This window comes from Mobula birostris, chromosome X, assembly GCF_030028105.1.
Source record: "Mobula birostris isolate sMobBir1 chromosome X, sMobBir1.hap1, whole genome shotgun sequence".
Classification (NCBI taxonomy): Eukaryota; Metazoa; Chordata; class Chondrichthyes; order Myliobatiformes; family Myliobatidae; genus Mobula; species Mobula birostris.
In genome coordinates, this window is record NC_092402.1 from 34,047,015 (window position 1) to 34,068,778 (window position 21,764).

General features: G+C 40.9%; 1 protein-coding gene across 1 annotated transcript in view; it reads left to right on the forward strand.

Moving 5' to 3' along the window:
• The first annotated feature begins 7,394 nt into the window (after window positions 1-7,394).
• sgca (sarcoglycan, alpha) overlaps window positions 7,395-21,764 on the forward strand; it is a 45,591-nt gene continuing 31,221 nt past the window's right edge. The window contains exons 1-5 of the mRNA XM_072248635.1: window positions 7,395-7,431; window positions 12,358-12,486; window positions 14,675-14,829; window positions 15,245-15,317; window positions 19,832-20,030. Of these exons, the coding sequence (XP_072104736.1) occupies window positions 7,395-7,431; window positions 12,358-12,486; window positions 14,675-14,829; window positions 15,245-15,317; window positions 19,832-20,030 (593 nt within the window). The remainder of the gene's footprint in view (window positions 7,432-12,357; window positions 12,487-14,674; window positions 14,830-15,244; window positions 15,318-19,831; window positions 20,031-21,764) is intronic.

Genomic DNA, 21,764 nt, shown 5'->3' on the forward strand with positions numbered 1-21,764 from the left:
TGCTGACAGTGGGTTGTTGTTGTGGCACCATTCAGCCAGATTTTCAATATCCCTCCTATAAGCAGATATGTTACTACCTTTGATTTGGCCAGTAACAGTGGTGTCATCAGCAAACTTAAATATGACTTTAGAACTGTACTTAACCTCACAATCATAAGTATAAAGTGAATAGAATGGGGGGCTAAGCACACAGCTTTGTCCTGCACCCATGCTGATAGTGATTATGAAGGAGCTCCTGTTACTAATCGGTACTGACTGTGTTCTGCAACTGAGTAAATCAATGATCCAGTTACACAAGGAGGTATCAAGGTCTAGGTCTTGGAGTTTATTAGTTAGTTTTGAGGGGATGATAGTGATGAAAGCTGAGCTGTAGCCAGTAAAGAGCAACCTGATGTATGCACTTTTCACTGTCCAGATATTCCAGTGCTAAGTGGACAGCCAATCTACTGTGGACCTGTTGTGACAGTAGTTAAATTGTAGTGGATTTGGAAACTGAAGTCACTCTTCAGGCAGTAGTTTCTTTGTGTGACTTACCACTGTTCCAAATCATTTTGTTGGCATAGGCACACACTTCTGCCAAATTTCTCGCCACTTTGACTCTGAGAGAGCAAACCAGCAGAGACCGATCTTCATCATTTGCTCTAACGAGACCCGGAGGTATCATTCAGCAGATTCATGATGAGAACCCTGTCAGGATTTGTAGGCAATTACTTTCTACAAAGTGAAACCTAACATCATGAATGGCAGTGATGCTTCACTTCCAGATGAACTAAATGCCCTTTATGCACGCTTCGAAAGGACAAATATAACTACAGCTACGAGGATTCCTGCAGCACCCAGTGATCTCTGTCTCAGAGACTGAAGTCAGATCGTTTTTCAAAAAGGCGAGCCCTTGCAAGGCGACAGGCCTTAATGGAGTATCTGGTAGGGCTCTGAAACCCCGTGTCAACCAACTGGCAGTGTGTTCAAAGACATTTTCAGTATCTCATTGCTACAGTTGGAAGTTCCTACTTGATTCAAAGGGGCAACAATCATACCAGTGCCCAAGAAGAGCAGGGTGAGCTGCCTTAATGTCTATTGTCCAGTAGCACTCACATCTATGATGATGAAATGCTTTGAGAGGTTGGTTATAACTTGAATCTACTCCTGTCTCAGGAAGGACCGGTCCAACTACAATATGCCTATCGCCACAATAGGTCTACAGTGGACATCATCTCACTGGCTCTCCACATGGTCTTGGATCACCAGGACAATACTAATACTTATGTCAGGCAGCTACTTATTGACTACAGCTTGGTGTTTAACACAATCATTCCCACAGGAATGATCAAAAATCTCCAAAACCTGGGCCTCTGTATCTCCCTCCACAACTGGATCCTCCACTTCCTCACCAGAATACCTCAGTTTATGTGGATCAGAAATAACGTCTCCACATCACTGATAATCAACACTGACACACCTCAAGGACGTGTGCTTAGCCCGCTGCTCTACTCTTTCTGCACCCATGACTGTGTGGCTAGGCACAGCTCAAATGCCATCTATAAATCTGCTGACGATACAACTATCGCAGGCAGAATTTCAGACAGTGATGAGAAAGAGTACAGGAGCAAGATATATCTGCTAGTTGAGTGGTGTTGCAGCAAATACCTTGCACTCAATGTCGGTAAGACCAGAGAATTGATTGTGGACTTCAGAAAGGGTAAGATGAAGGAATACACACCAGTCCTCATTGAAGGATCAAAAGTGGAGAGAGTGAGCAATTTCAAGCTCCTGGCTATCAACATCTCTGAGGATATGTCCCAGGCCCAAAATATCAATGCAGTTAGAAACAAGGCATGGCGCCAGCTATATTTCATTAGGAGTTTGACAAGATTTGATATGAAATCAAAGACACTTGCAAATTTCTATAGGTGTACCATGGAGAGCATCCTAAAAGGTTACATCACCGTCTGGTATTGGCGGGGGGGGGGGGGGGGTTGCTACTGCACAGGATCCAAATAAGCTGCAGAGAGTTGTAATCTCAGTCAGCTCCATCACAGGCACAAGCCTCCATTAATATCCAGGACATCTTCAATGAGCGATGCCTCAAGAAGGCAGTATCCATCATTAAGGACCCCCATCACCCAGGACATGCCCTCTTGCTACCCTCAGGGAGGAAGTACAGGAGCCTGAAGGCACACACTCAGTGTTTCAGTAACAGTTTCTTTCTCTCTGCAAGAGAAAATCTGCAGATGCTGGAAATCCAAGCAACACACAAAAAATTCTGGAGGAACTCAGCAGGTCAGGCAGCATCTATGGAAAAGAGTAAACAGTCAACGTTTCGGACCAAGACCCTTCATCAAGACTGGAAAGAAAGATGAGAAGTTAGAACAAGAAGGTGGAGGGAGGGGAGGAAGAAGTAGAAGGTGGTAGGTGATAGGTGAAACCAGAAGAGGGGGAGAGGTGAAGTAAAGAGCTGGGAAGCTGATAGGTGAAAGAGATAAAGAGCTGGAGAAGAGAGAATCTGATAGGAAAAAAGGGAAGGGGGGAGCATCAGAGGGAGGTGATGGGCAAGTAAGGAGATGAGGTGAGAGAGGGAAATGGGATGGGAACGCTGGGGGGGGGGGCAATGATCGGAAGTTTGAGGAATCAATGTTCATGTCATCAGGATGAAGGCTACCCAGATGGAATATAAGGTGTTGCTCCTCCAACCTGAGTGTGGCCTCATCACGGCAATAGAGGAGACTATGGACTGACATGCTGGAATGGGAATAGGAAGTAGAATTGAAATGGATGGCCACAGGGAGATCCCGCTTTTTCTGGCAGACTCAGTATAGGTGCTTGGTGAAGTGATCTCCCAATCTATGTTGTGTCTCACTGATATACAGGAGGGCACACCAGGAGCACTGGACACAATATATGATCCCAACAGACTTACGGGTGAAGTATCGCCTCACCCGGAAGGACTGTTTGGGGCCCTGAATAGTATTGAAGGAGGAAGTGTAGGGGCAGGTATGGCACTTGTTCTGCTTGCAAGGATAAGTACCAGGAGGGAGATCGGTAAGGAGGGACAAGAGAGTGACATAGGGAGAGATCCCTGTGGAAAGCGGAAAGTTGGGGGGTAGGAGAGAAAGATGTGCCTGGTGGTGGGATCCAGTTGGAGATGGCAGAGGTTATGGAGAATTATGTGCTGGATGTGGAGGCTGGTGGGGTGGTAGATGAGGACAAGAGAAACCCTGTCCCTGGTGGGGTGGCAAGAGGATGGGGTAAGAGCAGATGTGTGTGAAATGGAAGGATGGCGCAAAAAGAGCAAGGATGTAATGCTGAATGTTTACAAGGTATTGGTCAAACTGCGCCGAGTATTATGAGCAGTTTTGGGCCCCTAATCTAAGAATGGGTGTGCTGGTATTGGAGAGAGTCAAGAGAAGGTTCTTGGGAATGAAAAGCTTAACATATGAGAAGGTTTGATGGCTCTGGGTCTGTAATTCTTGGAATTCAAAAGGAGGAGGGGGGAGTCTCACTGAAACCTACCAAATGGCCGTGAAGAGGAAAGCCTAGAGCCTCATCCAGCAGTAAAGATGCCCCTGTAGAAATGAGATGAGAAAGAATTTCTTCAGCCAGACAGTGGGGATTCTATGGAATTTGCTGCCAAAGAGTTCAGCAAGATATGTACTAAGATAAAGGGCAGCTCCTCCATGGTTGTGATCCCAGGATTGCTACCTGTACCATGGGCTGGTGAGGCCAGATATTGGAAGATTATACAGTTTGACCCGCAGCTAAGGAGTTGGTGTAGGAGGGAGGGTGCAGATTTTTGGATTATTGGGTTCTCTTCCAGGGAAGGTGAGACCTGTACAGAAGAGACAGTTTGCACCTGAACTGGAGGGGGACTAATATCCTAGTGGGAAGGTTTGCTAGTGCTGCACGGGGGTTGGGGGGCACATTAAACTAGAGTTGCAGTGGGATGGGAACCAGAGTGCCAGACAGATAGTGGAAAGGTTGTGGAGGCAGATGTTGTTAAGACTTCAGACAAAGTCAGGAATCAAAAGGATAATCATGGTAGGATTAATGTCCTGTATATTTCAATACACAAAGTATCATAGGAAAGGAAGATGAGCTCAGGCATGGATCAACACCTGGAATTATGACGTTGTAGCCATTAGTGAGACTTGGTTGCAGGGGGGACAGGACTGGCAGCTCAGTATTCAGGGATTATGTTGTTTTAGATGCAATAGAGTGGGAGGGATTAAAGGAGGAGAGATGACATTACTAGTCAGAGAAAATGTCACAGCAGTGCTCAGTCAGGGTAGACTGGAGAAATTGTCTGGGTGGAACTGGGTAATATGAAAGGTATGACCACATTAATAGGGCTATATTAAAAACCACCCAACAGTCTGAGGGATTTAGAGGAATAACCTTGTAGAAAGATCACAGACTGTTTTAAGAAACACAAGATTATTAGAGCAATACACAAAAAATGCTGGTGAATGCAGCAGGCCAGGCAGCATCTCTAGGAAGAGGTACAGTCGACGTTTCAGGCCGAGACCCTTCGTCAGGACTAACTGAAAGAAGAGATAGTAAGAGATTTGAAAGTGGAAGGGGGAGGGGGAGGGGGAGGGGGAGATCTGAAATGATAGGAGAAGACAGGAGGGGGAGGGATGGAGCCAAGAGCTGGAAAGTTGATTGGCAAAAGGGATACAAGGCTGGAGAAGGGAGAGGATCATGGAACGGGAGGCCTAGGGAGAAAGAATGAGGGAGGGGAGCACCAGAGGAAGATATCGTGAGAGGCACAGAGGGAGAAAAAAGAGAGAGAGAAAGGGGAAAAAATAAAAAATAATAAATAAATAAGTGTCGCCTCCTTCCAGGTGAGGCGACACTTCACCTGTGAGTCAGCTGGGGTGATATACTGCGTCCGGTGCTCCCGATGTGGCCTTTTATATATTGGCGAGACCCAACGCAGACTGGGAGACCGCTTTGCTGAACATCTATGCTCTGTCCGCCAGAGAAAGCAGGATCTCCCAGTGGCCACACATTTTAATTCCACATCCCATTCCCATTCTGATATGTCTATCCACGGCCTCCTCTACTGTCAAGATGAAGCCACACTCAGGTTGGAGGAACAACACCTTATATTCCGTCTGGGTAGCCTCCAACCTGATGGCATGAACGTTGACTTCTCTAACTTCCGTTAATGCCCCTCCTCCCCTTCTTACCCCATCCCTTATTTATTTGTTTATTATTTTAAAAAGAATTTCCCCTTTCTTTCTCTTTCTGTTTTCTCCTTCTGTCCCTCTCACTATATCCTCCTCTGGTGCTCCCCTCCCCCTTTCTTTCTCCCTAGGCCTCCAGTCCCATGATCCTCTCCCTTCTCCAGCCTTGTATTCCTTTTGCCAATCAACCTTCCAGCTCTTGGCTCCATCCCTCCCCCTCCTGTCTTCTCCTATCATTTTGGCTCTCCCCCTCCCCCTCCCACTTTCAAATCTCTTACTATCTCTTCTCTCAGTTAGTCCTGATGAAGGGTCTCAGCCTGAAACATCGACTGTGCTTCTTCCTATAGATGCTGCCTGGCCTGCTGCATTCCACCAGCATTTTGTGTGTGTTGCTTGAATTTCCAGCATCTGCAGATTTTCTCGAGGTTGTTAGAGCAGGTGATTTTAAATTTCCACATATTGACTGGGAATCCCATACTGTGAAAGGACTAGATGGGATGGAGTTTGTCAAATGTGTTCAGGAAAGTTTCCTTAATCAGTACATTGAAGTCCCAATGAGAGAGTGGGCAATACTTGATCTGCTATTAGGAAGTAAGACAGGACAGGTGACAGAAGTTTGTGTAGGGGTACATTTTGCATCTAGTGATCATAATGCCATTAGTTTCAAAGTAAATATGGAAAAAGAAAGGTCTGGTCCATCGGTTGAGATTCTAATTTGGAGAAAGTCCAATTTTGATGATATCAGGAATGATCTGGCAAGTGTGGATTGGGACAGGCTGTTTTTGGGCAAAGGTGTATGTGGTAAGCGGAAGGCCTTCAAAAGTAAAATTTTGAGAATACAAAGCTTGTATATGTCTGTCAGAATAAAAGGTAAAGATAACAGGTTTAGGGAACCTTAGTTTTCAAGAAATATTGAGGCCTAGTTAAGAAAAAAAAGGAGATACAAAGCATTTATAGGCAGTTAGGAACAAATGAAGTGCCAGTGCAAGAGAACACTTAAGAAAGAAATCAAGAGGGCTAAAAGAAGGCATGAGGTTGCCCTAGCAGGCAAGATGAAGGAGAATCCTAAGGGATTCTACAGAAGAAGGAGGAGAAGATGGCGACGCGACACAACTTGTGCGGGCACTCCAGTGAATGATATCTGTTATCTGTTAAGTAGGGTGCCGTGCACAATTCTGATTTGATGGATACAGATGTGAGAGAACGGAGGAACATCTGGAGAAACTTCTCAAATGCCTTTTTCGCTCCCATTGTTACTGCGTGATCCTGAATTTCCGGAGGGGAAGGCCCCGAGTCCTTGGCTTTGCTTGTTGCTCGGTGGCCGGGACGGAGTCGAAGTGCTCGGCAGAGATGGTGCTCGGTGCTCGGTATCAAAGGGCTGGTTAGAGGCTCGAAGTTTTCGGACAAACTCAGTGTCGGCTGTGGTCGGGTGCTTCCAATGCATCGACAGTTGTCAGTGCCTGGAGGTTTATGGCAGGGAGAGTTTCTCCCTTCTGCCGCCTGCTATCGGGAGTCGATCGGAACTTTGAGACTTTTTTTACTGTTCCCATGGTCTGCTCTTTATGGTATTGTTTTGCACTGCTGTAACTATATGTTATAATTATGTGGTCTTGTCAGTGTTAGTCTTTGGTTTGTCTTGTTTTTTTTTGTGATATCACTCCAGAGAAACATTGTATTATTTCTTAATGCATGCATGCATTTCTAAATAACAATAAATGAGGACTGAGTGTCCTCATAATCTAATCTAATATGTTCAGAGCAAAAGGATTGCAAGGGACAAATTTATATCTTCTGATTATACTAATATTTATTATCACAAGATCTTGCTAATTTGGGGATTACTACATTTAGCAAGTCCCAGAGAATGAGCAGTTTGTAATGTTACAAATACATTTTTAAATTTTGCACACTACAGTGTTGTATGTGTATTGTTTTTGTACAGCATTTTATTGAAGAGAACCTGTGAAACTTATTTTCAATGCAAGATTTGAGTAAGCCAGAATTTTACTTTGGACTGTTTAGAATTGGAGATAAACTTTTTGCTACTAAATGTACAGCTGTCAAAATGGCTGAAAAAAAATACAAAAATAGTACTGTCACAGAAAACCAATCACATTAGGTGTTAGAATGCTCAGCTGCTATGAGCCTTCTTCCTCATGTTCCTGTCTATCAAACTTCAGGCACTTTCTCTTTACCTTTTAAAGGAAGATGGCGATACAGAGAGCTTGGATTTATTCTTCTGCAGGCAAGTTTTTGTTGATATTATCTGAATTTTCCATCAAGAAATGAAACAATGGATTTTAATGTGAGAAAGTACATATCAAAAGAAGTATGTTTTGTATCATAAGTTGTATTTTGTAATTTTGTATTTCTTTCTACCATTGTATCCTGTTTCTGACAGATAGAATCTGAATACAGCCTTTCCAATAATTCAATCCAAACTGAACGATACCATTGATATATTATTCTCCTGTATTTAACAAAAATAAAGTATTTCTTTATCAATTTCACTTTGAGCAGATGGCCAGGATGTGCAGTAGCAAAAGTATGCTAGAAAGAGATTTTTTAAATCAACTGTTATTAAATTTCTGTTTTGGTGATATTGTGGTAAATGTATTTTTAGCAATCTTCTAAAATGGATTATGAACAGATCTACCACAAAGAAATAATCTAATTTCATAGCACAGTTATGTTTTTTATGCTTTGTACATTGGAAATAGGGTATTTGTTATACTTAACGCAATTTGGATCAGCCAAACAGAACACACTACTCTTTATTTAGGTGGTGAAAGGCAAAGTATCCCAATTCTTTAAAAACCTTGTTTTTTTCTTTCTTGGATAATTCGATGGTTCTCTTTGGCTATGGAACTCAGGTATAGAAAATGAATGATACCAACTTGGAGTTGTTAATGGAGAATTGTTTGACAAGCCAACAGATGATCTGCCTCTGCGAAACTCCAAAGCAGATGGAATGGTTTAGATTGAGAGATTGATAGTCATGGGAGAAAATAGGTAAGGTTGGTAATCTTGAAGCATAGTCAATTACTTGCATGAAGTAGGAAGGTTAGGGTCTGAAGAAGAACTGGTTAACTGTGTATGTATAAGGGGGCTTACCTTGTTGAATTCTCATCATTGGCTTGTGAACATTCAAAGCAGATTTAACAGGCACATTAGCACATGCTTCTGCATGAGTGTCACTGCACAGAAAACTCTGGAAGTGGCATTCAGATGCACATTGCATCTCATCAGATATTCAATGTCCTTCATGCACCGTGTGTCACATACACAGAGGACGTAGAATGAAAATTATACTCTTTGTGAATTTCACACAAGTTGTTTGATTTTCATTAAGCTACTTACTTTTCATAGATATTGAACTACATATTGCATGAAAAAGTGGCAGTGTGTAATCCAGGTTCAAGGTACATACTTTCACCAATAGAATGTCATACAAATGAAAGTATAATCATTATCATTAACTTCAAGAACTTGCAACAAGTATGAGCTTGAGGTGATCTAGATCCTTCCTTATTCAACAGAAATAATATGTGATTTAGATTTAGAATTGTCAATATAATAACCATTTCAATAAGCTACAGTGTTTTCTGAATGTATATGCTGTATATGAATTAGGAGTGGGTGTAGACCAATTAGCTCCTCAAGTTTATTTCACCATTCAACTGTAGCGTAGTGGTTAGCACAATGCTTTACAGTACAGGCAACCCGGGTTCAGTTCCCACTGCTGCCTGTAAAGTGTTTGTACATTCTTCCTGTGAACACATGGGTTTCCTCCGAGTGCTCGGGTTTCCTCCCACAGTCCAAAGACATACCAGTTGGTAGGCTGATTGGTCATTATGAATTGTCCTGTGATTTGGCTAGGGTTAAATCGGCTGTTGCTGGGTGGCGTGGCTGGAGGGGCCCGGAGGGCCTTCTCCACACTGAATCTCTGTAATAACAATAATAAAAAAAAAATTGCCACCCGTCCTTAGTAACATTTCACTTTCTTAGTTCACAATCTACTTCTGTCTTAAAAATATATATTCTGCCTCCACTACCCACTGAGGAAGAGTTGTCAAGCCTCATGATTCTCTGACGTAAAAAAAATTCATATTTGTCTCAAATAGGTGACCTCTTTTGTTTAACTGTGACTCCCTAGTTCCAGATTCTCCCACAAGAGGAAACAACCTCTTCACGTTCACCCTGTCAAGACTTTCAGGACCTTATAAAATATACGATATATGTTTCAAGGCCAAAAATATCTCTTTGGTCTGTGAAAGGTTACTGGAAGCAGGTGGGAAGGTGGAGTTAACATTACAATTTGATTGACCATGATCTTATTTAAGAGACCAGCTGGCCTACTACTGCCTTTCTTTATATACCACCTTAATGCTTTTTTTGTCTAGAGTTAATTTGTAAATTCAAATTACTGCCTTGTGTGGTGTCAAAACAAAGAACAAAAATCAGCTTCCTGTAAATTAACCTGCCTTTCCTATGCTGGAGTTCCTTTGATAACCATTTTCTTGAACTAACTGCTTTGAGGGTTAGTTTAAGCATATTATGCACATTTAAAATTTTAAGGGGTGAATAGAGAGGAACAGACATGACTATCTCCTTGCTTAACACTGTTTTCTTGTGTTCTAGCCAATAAAATATTTCATACAAATACGGATAATAAATGTGAATGTATACTTAATAACCAATAGTGTCAATCTTTAAGTAGGTCTTTCCCATGAACAGAGAATTCTGAGTATAGGTATTGACATTACTTGAGTATAGGTAGTGACATTATTTGCACAAAACTGAATCCTGCTTGAGAACTGCACCCTGCAAACTGGCCATGACCTGGAGGGTTGAAGTTTGCTCCAGCGTTATTTAAAGGTGCCTTTACTCAACCAGCTATGCGAAGGAGTCCTGGACACCCAGCTTCTTCCAGGGAAGTACCTCTTTTGTGCAGTCAGCATGGGCAACGTGTTAGCGTGGCAGTTAATGTAACACTTTACAGAACCAGACATCGAGGATTAATTTCCGCTGCGGTCTGTTTGTGCATTCTCCCTGTGATTGTGTGAGTTTCCTCCAGATGTTCCAGTTTCCTCCCACGTTCCAAAGAAGTACAGGTTAGTGAGTTGTGGGCATGCTATGTTAGTGCCGGGAGCATGGCGACACTTGCAGGCTGCCCCCGGCACATCCTCAGACAGTGTTGATTGTTGCAGCCAACAACGCATTTCACTGTATGTTTTGATGGTTCAATGTACATGTGACAAATTTAGAAAAGCTTATAAATGAAAGCTAAACAGTCAAGCTTTATGATTTGCCTTCCCCCACTGATCATAGAACAAAGAACACAGAACAGTACAGCACAAGAACAAGCACTTCGACCCATTGTGTTGTGCCGAACCAAATAAATTAGGAATCAAACGGCCAAATAAATTAAGAATCAAATGACCAACTAAACTAATCCCTTGTGTGTACACAATGTCCATATCCTTCCATTTTCCTCACCACCATCCCCGGCAGTGTATTTCGGGCACCCAGCACCCTGTGTAAAAAAAATTTGCCTTTCACATCCCCTTTGAAATGATTCCCTCTCACCTTAAGTGCATGCCCTCTGGTATTTGACATTTCAAGCCTGAGAAAGAGATACTGTCTGTTTACTCTATCTGTGCCTCTCATAATCTTATAAACGTCTATCAGATCTCCCCTCAGTCCCCACCGCTCCAGGAAAGCAACCCAAGTTTGTCCAGCCTCTCATTATAGCACATGCCCTCTAATCCAGGCAGCATCCTGGTAAACCTCTTCTGCACCCTCTCTAAAGCCTTGACATCCTTCCAATAATGGAGTGAACAGAACTGTATGCAATACTCCAGATGCGGCCTAACTAGTGTTTTATAAAGCTGAACCATAACTATCTGACTTTGAACTGAATGTCTCAACGAATAAAGACATGCATGCCATATGCCTTCTTAACCACCCTATCAACCTGCCTAGCCATATTCAGGGAGCTATGAAGTTGAACACTAAAATCCCTCTGCTCATCAGCACTGTTAAGAGTCTTGCCCTTTACTCTCTCTGCCATTTCTCTGGCCTATCTGCAAATGACCCATATCCTGCTCTATTCTATTCTTTGCTAGTCTTCTGCGCTATCAATAGCACCAACAAATCTTTGTATAATCTGAAAATTTACTAACCCACCCATCTACATTTTCATCCAGGTCATTTATATACATCACAAACAGCAGAGGTCCCAGTACAATCCCTACAGAACACCAGTAATCACAGATCACAGGCTCTAATCATGTTCCCACAACCATTCCCTTTCCAATCCTGATCAACTCTCTTCCTCTGAATCCTTTTTCTCTTTCTACATGTGAGTGCCTACCTCCACCACCTTTTAGATCTCCTCCTAAATTTACTTCCTCTGCAACCTCTACCACCCATGATGATGAGAGATCTGAGATGAAAGGCTATTGTGCAGCTCTCTTGAACATGTGCCTGCTGATCTTGTTCTGCTCAGTAGCAGAAGTTTTTATTGGGTGGCTGTTGGCAGAGTAGACATGGAGAGAAAGTGAGAAATTGCAGAGCATTCTGTACATGACTCATATTGTGCCTTTATGGGAGGAAGTGAATACGAGCACATCTTCAAAAAACGATGCCTCAAAAAAGCAGCTTTCATCATTAAGGACCCCCATCACCCAGGACATGCTCTCTTCTGATTACTGCCATCAGAGAGGAGATACAAGAGCCTGGAGAAACACGCTCAATGTTTTAGGAACAGCTTCTTCCCCTCCCCATCAGATTTCTGAATGGACAATGAACCAACCCATGAAACTACCTCACTATTTTTGCTCTCTTTGCACTACTTATTTAATTTAATATATATATATATTTCTTACTGTAATTGATAGTATTTTTATGTGATGCACTGTACTGCTGCTGCAAATCAACAAATTTCATGGCATATCAGTAATAAGCCTAATTCTGATTCTATGGTTGTGAAATAGTTTCTTGTACAGTTGGCTGCTTTGTTTTGGATGGGGGAAGCTTTATAGTATTGTTGGAACGCCACCCTGTATATAGCAATTCCAAATAAAAAGAAACATTGTTTATCACTCAAACACAAATCACAAGAGGCATGTTTGTTCCATTGATTTACTTCATATCTTTTGCTTTGCAGTATTCCTGACTACAATATGTTCCATATTCGCTGATCAGAATGTGGACCACATGGCAGAGGTCTTTTTCATGCATGTATTAGAGAGGAACTACTTTCAAGAAAGGTTTCACTCCTCTCAAGAAGCACGTGGTGAGGAAAACAATCTTGCTTTCAATCTATTTACACTCCAACTTTAACTTCAATGCAGCAGCCTCTCAGTTTAGCACTGATGTTAAATCAACAATATAAATACAAAGGAAACCCCAACCTTAATTATGAACCAAAGTAGCATGAGCTTAGAGCACAACTTTGATGCAATATCAAGCCTCGTCTTTAGAAACCACATTAAACCTTAATTAAAACGTTCACAGAGCAAAGCATTTTTCTGACATATGTCAGTTTCTAACTTTGGGAAGAAAGCTTGGATGATGTAGTCATGAAGGCATATATAGAGCCCTCCCCAAAATAGCAATGCTGTGTTGCCCGCCAGGCACAAACGATGGATGCCAAGTAAATGAAGTTCTGTCTGGTTGAAAATATCAATCAAATGTTTACAGTCCTAAGCAATCTTTACATATGGTAGCCTTGTTCTGTTGTAAAAATAAAGAATTGTATTTTGAATAAGATCTAGCTCTGGAAGATGATAACATGATATGAATTTGGTTTCTATCTGTATTTGCACTTTTGCAAAAAAAAATCCTGGGTTTCAATGCTCAATTTTTAGAATAAAATTTTCTGAGACTTTGAGCCTGTCTCTTCTGAGACTTTTGAGTGGTTTATGTTTTCAAGGTTGTTCCAAACAGTTAAGTTTATGAGTAATCATATATTAAGAGTAAAATATAATTAACATTCTGTTCTCCAGTATAAGTAGACTTCTGTGGTTATTCACAGGAGCCTTCCCGAGGGATGGTATGAGAAACTTGAAAAAGCTCAGACGTAATGAATGTGGACAATTAGAGGAAAGGACAATCAGGAGATAACATAATTACAAGGCCTTTGAAAAGTCTCAAATTAAATTTTTGTTAAATCTGAAAGAATAACCTAGTAGGATTTTGGGAGGTCAAACTGAAGAAAAAACAAGATCAAAGCATGGGTTTAGCTTTATTCGCCCATTACATAACTACTACTTGAAGGCTGCTGAAGTCAAGGTACTGTAATGTTGCAGCAGAATCTTGAAAGATAGCTTTCCATCCATACAATTTAGTTTCCTTCGCAGAGTCAAGGTGGGAGTAGGGTGGTCCAGTCAAAGTTCTTGCTGAAGCAAACTATTATTGCTACTCCTCATGCATGCCCTGTGCTGCAGACTTCTTGGAGAATCAGAGAAGATGATACCTATCTATCAATAGTGATATTTGATTCTTTCCTTGGCCTATAATAAATAACAATACGTTATTTCATGGCTCAGTTCTTCTGAGGCATTACCCATAATAAGCTGAAACAAGCTTTCATGTACTGTAGTCCACCAGTGTGCTCTGTTTACAGAAACCCCTTTGAAAAATAGGACTTCCAGCAGTTGAGATGGAATGGTTTCATTTCTCTTTGCAGGCATAGATCTTGCATGAAGGACATAGGCCACTTGTATTTTTCAATTTACTTATTTGAATTTGAAATAGAAATGACTTTTGCTTTCAGATTGTCAAATCGGAATCATTTGCCATAAATGTGAGGTAATCCTGAATAAATTCCCAGATGATTCCGAAGGAAGCTCCTTACTCTCAGAGTGGTGAAAATGTGCAAAAGATAACCAAGTGAGATTTGAAAAAGTTTGAATAACATGAGGGAGAAGGAAATAAAAGGAAATGTGGACAGAGCTGGATGAAGTGATGTGAGATGAGGGTCACGGGGAGCATAAATTCTAGCATGGGCATGTTGGAACAGATGCACTGCTCATTCCACATATGCATTGGACATTTTACAATTATTATTTTGGGAACAGTAAAACCTCACCCATTAGAAATAAAAATTGAAGTGGGAGGAAATGCTCGGGAGGCAGTCATAATATTAACAGATGGAAATAATTTCAAAAAAAAACTATCTGTTGGAGGAACTCAGTGGGTCAGGCAGTACCTGTGGAGGGAAATGAACAGTCAACATTTTGAGTCAAAACCTTTCTTCTGGACTGCCACATAGACTGTCCAATTCCCTCCGCAGATGCTGCCTGAGCTGCTGAGTTTCTCCAGAGGGCTGTTTTTTGCTCCAGGTTCCAGCGCCTGCAATCTCTTGTATCCCTACCTAATGTTGCAGGTGATCAAGCTTTCATAAAAACTGTCCCAGTCCTAGCGCGTTTAATGTAAAATTGTCACTTCTTTCGTTATTCAACCTCTGCTCTCTACTTTAGGTATAGTTACCAGTACCCCCATCACTTTCAGCACCAACTTACATGACCACCCTGATCGTCCTCGCTGGCTTCGTTTTATTCAACGCACCGCATACCATGATGGAATTCTTTATGGAACACCAACTAAGAGAGATGTTGGACAGAAAATAATTGAAGTATAATGATTTTTCTATATCCAACAGATATATTTTAATATTCTGATAGTATTATATACTTGTTTGAGCAATATTCACAGTGAATATATGCTGTACTTATAATCAACTTTCTATTTAGAATTCCAGAGTACTATCATTATATTCTGTAACAAGTCTGTTACGCTCCAACTACAGTACTGAATTGTTCTTGACCTAAATTCATTTATTGATATCCTTTGTGTAGGATTAAAGTGAGAGATCCATGCATATTCTTATACTGATGCCATTTTGATTATTTCTATTTAAAGTAATATTCAACCTTTATTGACATAAAAAGTATTGTTAATGTCTATTTAAGGTTTAAAAATATTTTGACTTTGTACTGACCGATGCATACATAAAGTTTGAGATGTAATTCTACGTCTCATTAATTTAGGTTACTGCTGTTAATAGGAAGACATTTGAGACAACAAGGCAAGACATTGTCATTAATGTTGAAGAACCAATAGGTAAGATCCCATAACATAAATTGTTTGCTTCAGGAGTACAGGCTGATTGAATTGAAACATACACTCAGTGGCCACTTTATTAGGTACATCTGTACACCTGCTTGTTAATCCAAATATCTAATCAGCCAATCACGTGGCAGCATCTCAAAGCAAAAAAGCATGCAGACATGGTCAAGAGGTTCATTTGCTGTCAGACCAAACATCAGAATGGGGAAGAAATGTAATGAAAGTGACTTTGATAGTGGAATGATTGTTGGTGCCAGTCTGGGTGGTTTGAGTATCTCAGAAACTACTAATATCTAGAGTTTACAGAGAATGGTGCAAAAATCAAAAACAAAAAAATCCCATGAACAGCAGTTCTGCAGGTGAAAATGCCTTATCAATGAGAAAGGTCAGAAAAAAGCGGCCTGACTGGTTCAAGCTGGCAGGAAGACAACAGTAACTCAAATAACCACACGTTACAACAGTGGTGTGCAGAAGAGCATTTTTAAGTGGATGGGCTACAGCAGCAGAAGACCACAAACATGCACTCACTGGTCACTTTATTAGGTACATATTTGTTTTTATTAACCACCTGATAAAGACAAAAAAAAACACTTCTTAAAGTGTGGTCTTCTTGAACAATGTCTGGTCATTGCTGCAATGTAGGAAGAGCAAGAGCCAATTTGTGCAGAGGAAATGAACATAAACAGCAACTGGATAATGACAAAGGAACTTGTTTTTAGAAATGTTGATTGAGAGCAAAATATTAGCCAGAATATTGGGAATACCTCCCTTGTTATCTTGTGAATTATTGCCATGAGTTATTTTACATGACATATGTAAACATATGGGGCCTTGGAATCATGTCTCATCCAAAAAAAGCACCTCTGACTATGTGGCACTCCCTCAACGTGCTTGACATTTAGTGCTCAAGTCTTTGGAGGGAAATTTAAACTCAGAGAAAAGAACGCTACCAACTGTGCTACAATTTCTATTTATTCTTTTCCAGAAACCAACATGTTCTTTTAGATTTTTACATGGTACGTACATTATGCATCTTTGTTGTTAGTCAAGTTTCTGAACAAAGTCATGCAATAATTGACACCAGTGGCATCACAGGAGTTGCCAGTCAGTGTTGAACTCAGTGTAGGACTGCCTTAGCTCTGGATTTTGCCCTCAGAGTTTATTCCCGAAGCCTTCCCCAGGTGTGGGTATAGTGCACAACAGCAGAGGGTGGCGATCAGAGCTTTCCTTCTGCGAAATGAGCTCCATATGCCCAAAGCAAATGGTTTTAAGTGCCACTAGCCCACCTTTGTCCTTTCTCCTCTCTGTAGAAACAGTTCCACCAGGCTTAGTAGCCACATGTGAAGGCCAGGAGCTGGACTTCGTTGTCAGAAGCTAGTTGGGAAGCATTTAATAGATAAAACATAGGAAAACCTACAACACAATACAGGCCCTTCAGCCCACAAGGCTGTGTCGAACATGTTATTACCTTAGACATTACCTAGGGTTACCCATAGCCCTCTGTTTTTCTAATCTCCATGTACCTATCCAGGAGTCTCTTAAAAGACCGTATCGTATCCGCCTCCACCACTGTCACCGGCAGCCCATTCCACGAACTCACCATTCTCTGCGTAAAAAAAAATTACCCCTGATATCTCCTCTGTACCAACTTTCAAGCACCTTAAAACTATGCCCTCTCGTGCTAGCCATTTCAGCCCTGGGGAAAAGCCTCTGTCTATCCACATGATCAATGCCTCTCATCATCTTACACGCCTCTATCAGGCCCCTCTCATCCTCCGTCGCTCCAAGGAAAAAAGGCCGGGTTCACTCAACCTGTTCTTGTTAGGCATGCTCCCCAATCCAGGCAACATCAATGTGTTTAGTCACATCCTCAAAAAATTCAGTCAGGCTTATAAGGCACAACCTGCCTTTGACAAAGCCATGCTGACTATTCCAAATCATATCATGCCTCTCTAAATGTTCATAAATCCTGCCTCTCAGGATCTTCTCCATCAACTTACCAACCACTGAAGTAAGACTCACTGGTCTATAATTTCCTGGGCTATCTCTACTCACTTTCTTGAATAATGGAACAACATCCACAACCCTCTAATCCTCCGGAACCTTTCCCATCCCCATTGATGATGCAGAGATCATCACCAGAGGCTCAGCAATCTCCTCCCTCGCCTCCCACAGTAGCCTGGGGTACATCTCGTCCAGACCCGGTGACTTATCCAACTTGATGCATTCCAAAAGCTCTATCACATCCTCTTTCTTAATATCTACGTGCTCAAGTTTTTCAGTCAGCTGTAAGTCATCCCTACAATTGACAAGATCCTTTTCCGTAGTGAATACTGAAGCAAAGTATTCATTAAGTACCTCTGCTATCTCCTCCGCTTCCATACACACTTTTCCACTGTCACACTTGATGGGTCCTATTCTTTCCCGTCTTATCCTCTTACTCTTCACATACTTGTAGAATGCCTTGGGGTTTTCCTAAATCTTGTCTGCTAAGGCCTTCTCATGGCGCCTTCTGGCTCTCCTAATTTCATTCTTAAACTCCTTCCTGCTAGCCTTATTATTTTCTAGATCGCCATAATTACCTAGTTTTTTGAACCGCTCAAAAGCTCTTCTTTACTTCTTGACTAGATTTATAACAGCCTTTGTACACCGTGGTTCCTGTACCCTACCATCCTTTCCCCATCTCATTGGAACGTACCTATGCAGAACTCCACGCAAATATCCCTGGAACACTTGCCACATTTCTTATGTACATTTCCCTGAGAACATCTGTTCTCAATTTATGCTTCCAAGTTCCTGCCTGATAGCCTCATATTTCCCTTTACTCCAATTACACGCTTTCCTAACTTGTCTCTTCCTATCCCTCTCCAATGCTATGGTAAAGGAGATAGAATTGTGATCACTATCTCCAAAATGCTCTCCCACTGTAAGATCTGACACCTGACCAGGTTAATTTCCCAATACCAGATCAAGTACAGCCTCACCTCTTGTAGGATAATCTACATATTGTGTCAAGAAACCTTCCTGAACACACCTAACAAACTCCACCCCATCTAAACCCCTCACTCTAGGGATATGCCAATCAATATTTGGGAAATCAAAGTCTCCCACCACGACAACCCTGTTATTATTACACCTTTCCAGAATCTGTCTCCCTATCTGTTCCTCAATGTCCCTGTTACTATTGGGTGGTCTATAAAAAACACCCAGTCAAGTTATTAACTCCTCCCTGTTCCTAACTTCCACCCACAAAGACTCTGTAGACAATCCCTCCATTACCACCCCTGGCTATGACAACCTTAAGGAACCAAGTGAGGAAATTATTTTGAGAATGTGGCCGTGAAGCCACATCAAATCATCAGTGAGCCCTGAGTTTCCATCTACTAATCATGCTCTTCATTGCTCTTTGTCAAGTAATTGCAAAGTAAGTTAGCTATTTTTCATAAGTTAATTCCTTTGGAAGGCACATTTTATTTTGACTCTTACCACTAAACAATTAAATAAACATATGGAAGATTGCCCTCAGGAGAGGTTGGAGTTCGAAGGATGGGTCAGGGTTGGGAGAAGATTCATAGTATTGATCTTCTTAAATAAACTACATACATTAACTAAAGTATATCACTTTGCTTAGATTTCAACTGGAATTTATTTTTTTTCTATTCAGTTTATCTGTTTAAATTTTAGAATGTGAACTGATTGTATGAATTTGAAGAAAGTTATCTGTCAACTAATGACACGTACTCCAAAACAATTAGTAGAAAAATTAACACTAGCAGTGAAATCAAGAAATGAATGCTCTCTGTAATTAACAGTAAAATCATGCATGTGTGAGGCAAAGGAAACAGAGGGTTAATCTGGCCAACTAAGGTCACACTTTTAGAGAAGCTCAGAAATATTTTCACCAAAGATTCAATTAAAAGAAAAAGAAGAACAAAGCCAATATCTCTTCACCTTCTGGTCACCTATCAACCCTCTTTACTCTTGACTTGTTATCTGGTTATTTGGAGCATTCACGAGGATGTTGCCAGGACTAGATAACTTGAGTTATAAAGAGAGACTGGACTGTTTCCCGTGGAATGTAGGAGGATGAAAGGTAACCTTACAGAGTTCATGAGGGGCAGAGATAGGGTGAATAGTCACAGTTGCTTTCCCAGTGTAGGGGAATCTAAAACGAGAAGACATAGGTTTAAGATGAGAGAAGAAAGATTTAAAGAGCACCCGAGAGGCAATTTTTTCCATATGGGTGGTGGTGGGTATTTGGAGCAACCTATCAGAGGAAGTTGTGGGGAGGGGGAACATTTAAAAGTCATTTAGATAGGTACATGGAAAGGGAAGGATTAGGGGGATATGAGCCAAATTTTCTGCAGAAGTTTAATGTTTTTTTACGCTCTGGGCAGAGCTGTTTTGACAAAGCATAGACTATGAGGCAATATACCTCTGTTTCTAATGTACATAGGGGGATTTTACATTTACAGTTTTAGTTAAATTAATACTGTTTTTTGCTGCAGGCTTGACATTGCCCTACCATGTTGAGTTCTATGTGAAAAACAGAAATGTGGATGAAGTATTGCCCTTGGAAATGCAACAGTATTTCCAGGACAGAGTGTCAACCATTTGGGATTCAAATCATTTGACCATGATCAACATCACCTCGGCACTGGACAGAGGAGGTCGCGTTCCACTGCCTCTCCCAGGAAGGAAAGAGGGGTAAGAAATCATATTCAATTGTAGGTGAAGTTGGAGAAGCGCTTATCTGTATGTATTTACTTTTGGATTAAGAGGCACTAAGAACAATGAAAGATTGCCCTTGAACTAAACAACTATTGTTCAGTAGTAATTGCCCTGCCCTAACTGCCTTTGAATAGAACAGCTATTGCCCCTTTAATAGAACATTCTTCTTTCCTAATAATTAAGAAGCTGTCAAATTGCTCTAGAACTGGTGTCCTTCCCAACAGGGTGTTTGTGAAGGAATGAAGTCTTAATGACGTATGTCCAGTTGATTTATTTAAAAGGCTTACTGAACACTGAACTTGTGTCTCTGAGACATTTGTCCAAGCTTATCATTCCTAGTCCACTATGCTATGATGTCCTGTGTATCAGTATAGCAACTGAAAGGGGAAAGGATTTCCTGAATGGTCAAAATTATTGGAACAGTCAGTACTTTGTTTTGTGCAATCCCTTGCTTATCCATTGCTTACAGTTAGGGGTGTATGTTGTGACATGTATGTACTCTGATAATATATTTTACTTTGAAATTTGAACTTTGAAATAGAATCAATTAGATCTTCCAAAAATTGAGAGAGACCTTGAGGGAGAATAACTTACAAATCTATTAGGAAAGAAAGAGGGAATAGGCAGCATATACTTGATGGGATGAACAGATTCCTGGTCTGTAACAATTCAATGATTTATTCCTACAAGCTACTTAATTTATGTTGTGACTGACTTATTTTAAATCATGCCTTTGCCATAAAATGCCAGAATAAATAGTAAACAGAGTTATATACAAAATCTTTCTCCAAACCGACGCATTCTGTCAGTGTTTGTAGCACTGCAGAGAATGATATTTTGAAGGAAGAGTGTGCACTAAAAGTTAAGTTTTATGTTAACACATCTCTCAACAAATATTGAATTGTTATTTCCAATTAGAGGCTGGTTCCTTAGCTAAATAAGAAATTGCATCAAACCTAACCAGTAATTTGAAGGTTCACTATTTATATAGATAGCCATACAAGAAGCAAATGAGTGGAAATATATTGCATTATATTTTTTATTATGGGTAGTAGCTCCGAGAATTATCGCAGTACATAGTGACTATTTTTAATTTGTTGCAATCATGAGACACTTTCAAGTACAGAATGGAATCTGGCAGAGAACAAATTTTGCCATGGCAACAATAACCTGTGTGAAGAACCCAGTTACTGTTGAGGATTAAACTTCTGCCACATGTATTAGATCTGGCTATTCAAACATAGCACAGATTCATTCAAAATTCCCATTCTGCAGCTGGGTGACTGATACTGATAGCAGTCATAGTGCTTTATCCCTCGGTGGAAATAAACTGTTTTTTGTGTCCATCAAGTAAATAGATATATACAGAATGATGCTAATCTATCTCAAGAGTATTATTTACACTGAAACAATATGGCTTGATTGCATTATCAACTGGTATGTAAATATCAACACAAGTTTAAGCTGAGAGGAAGGAATTTTAAAGGAGATGTGATGGGAAAATTTTTTTTAACGTTCTGCCAAGGGGGGGGTGCGGTGATGGAATCAGATACAATCACTGTTTTAGAAGCATTCAGACATGCACTTGAACAGCAAAGCACGGAAGGAGACAGACCAAATGTGGGTAAATTGGATTAGTATAGATGGGCAAAAAGATAGCAATGGACAGATCGGTTGAAGGGTTCATTTCTGTGGTATACATTTTTATGG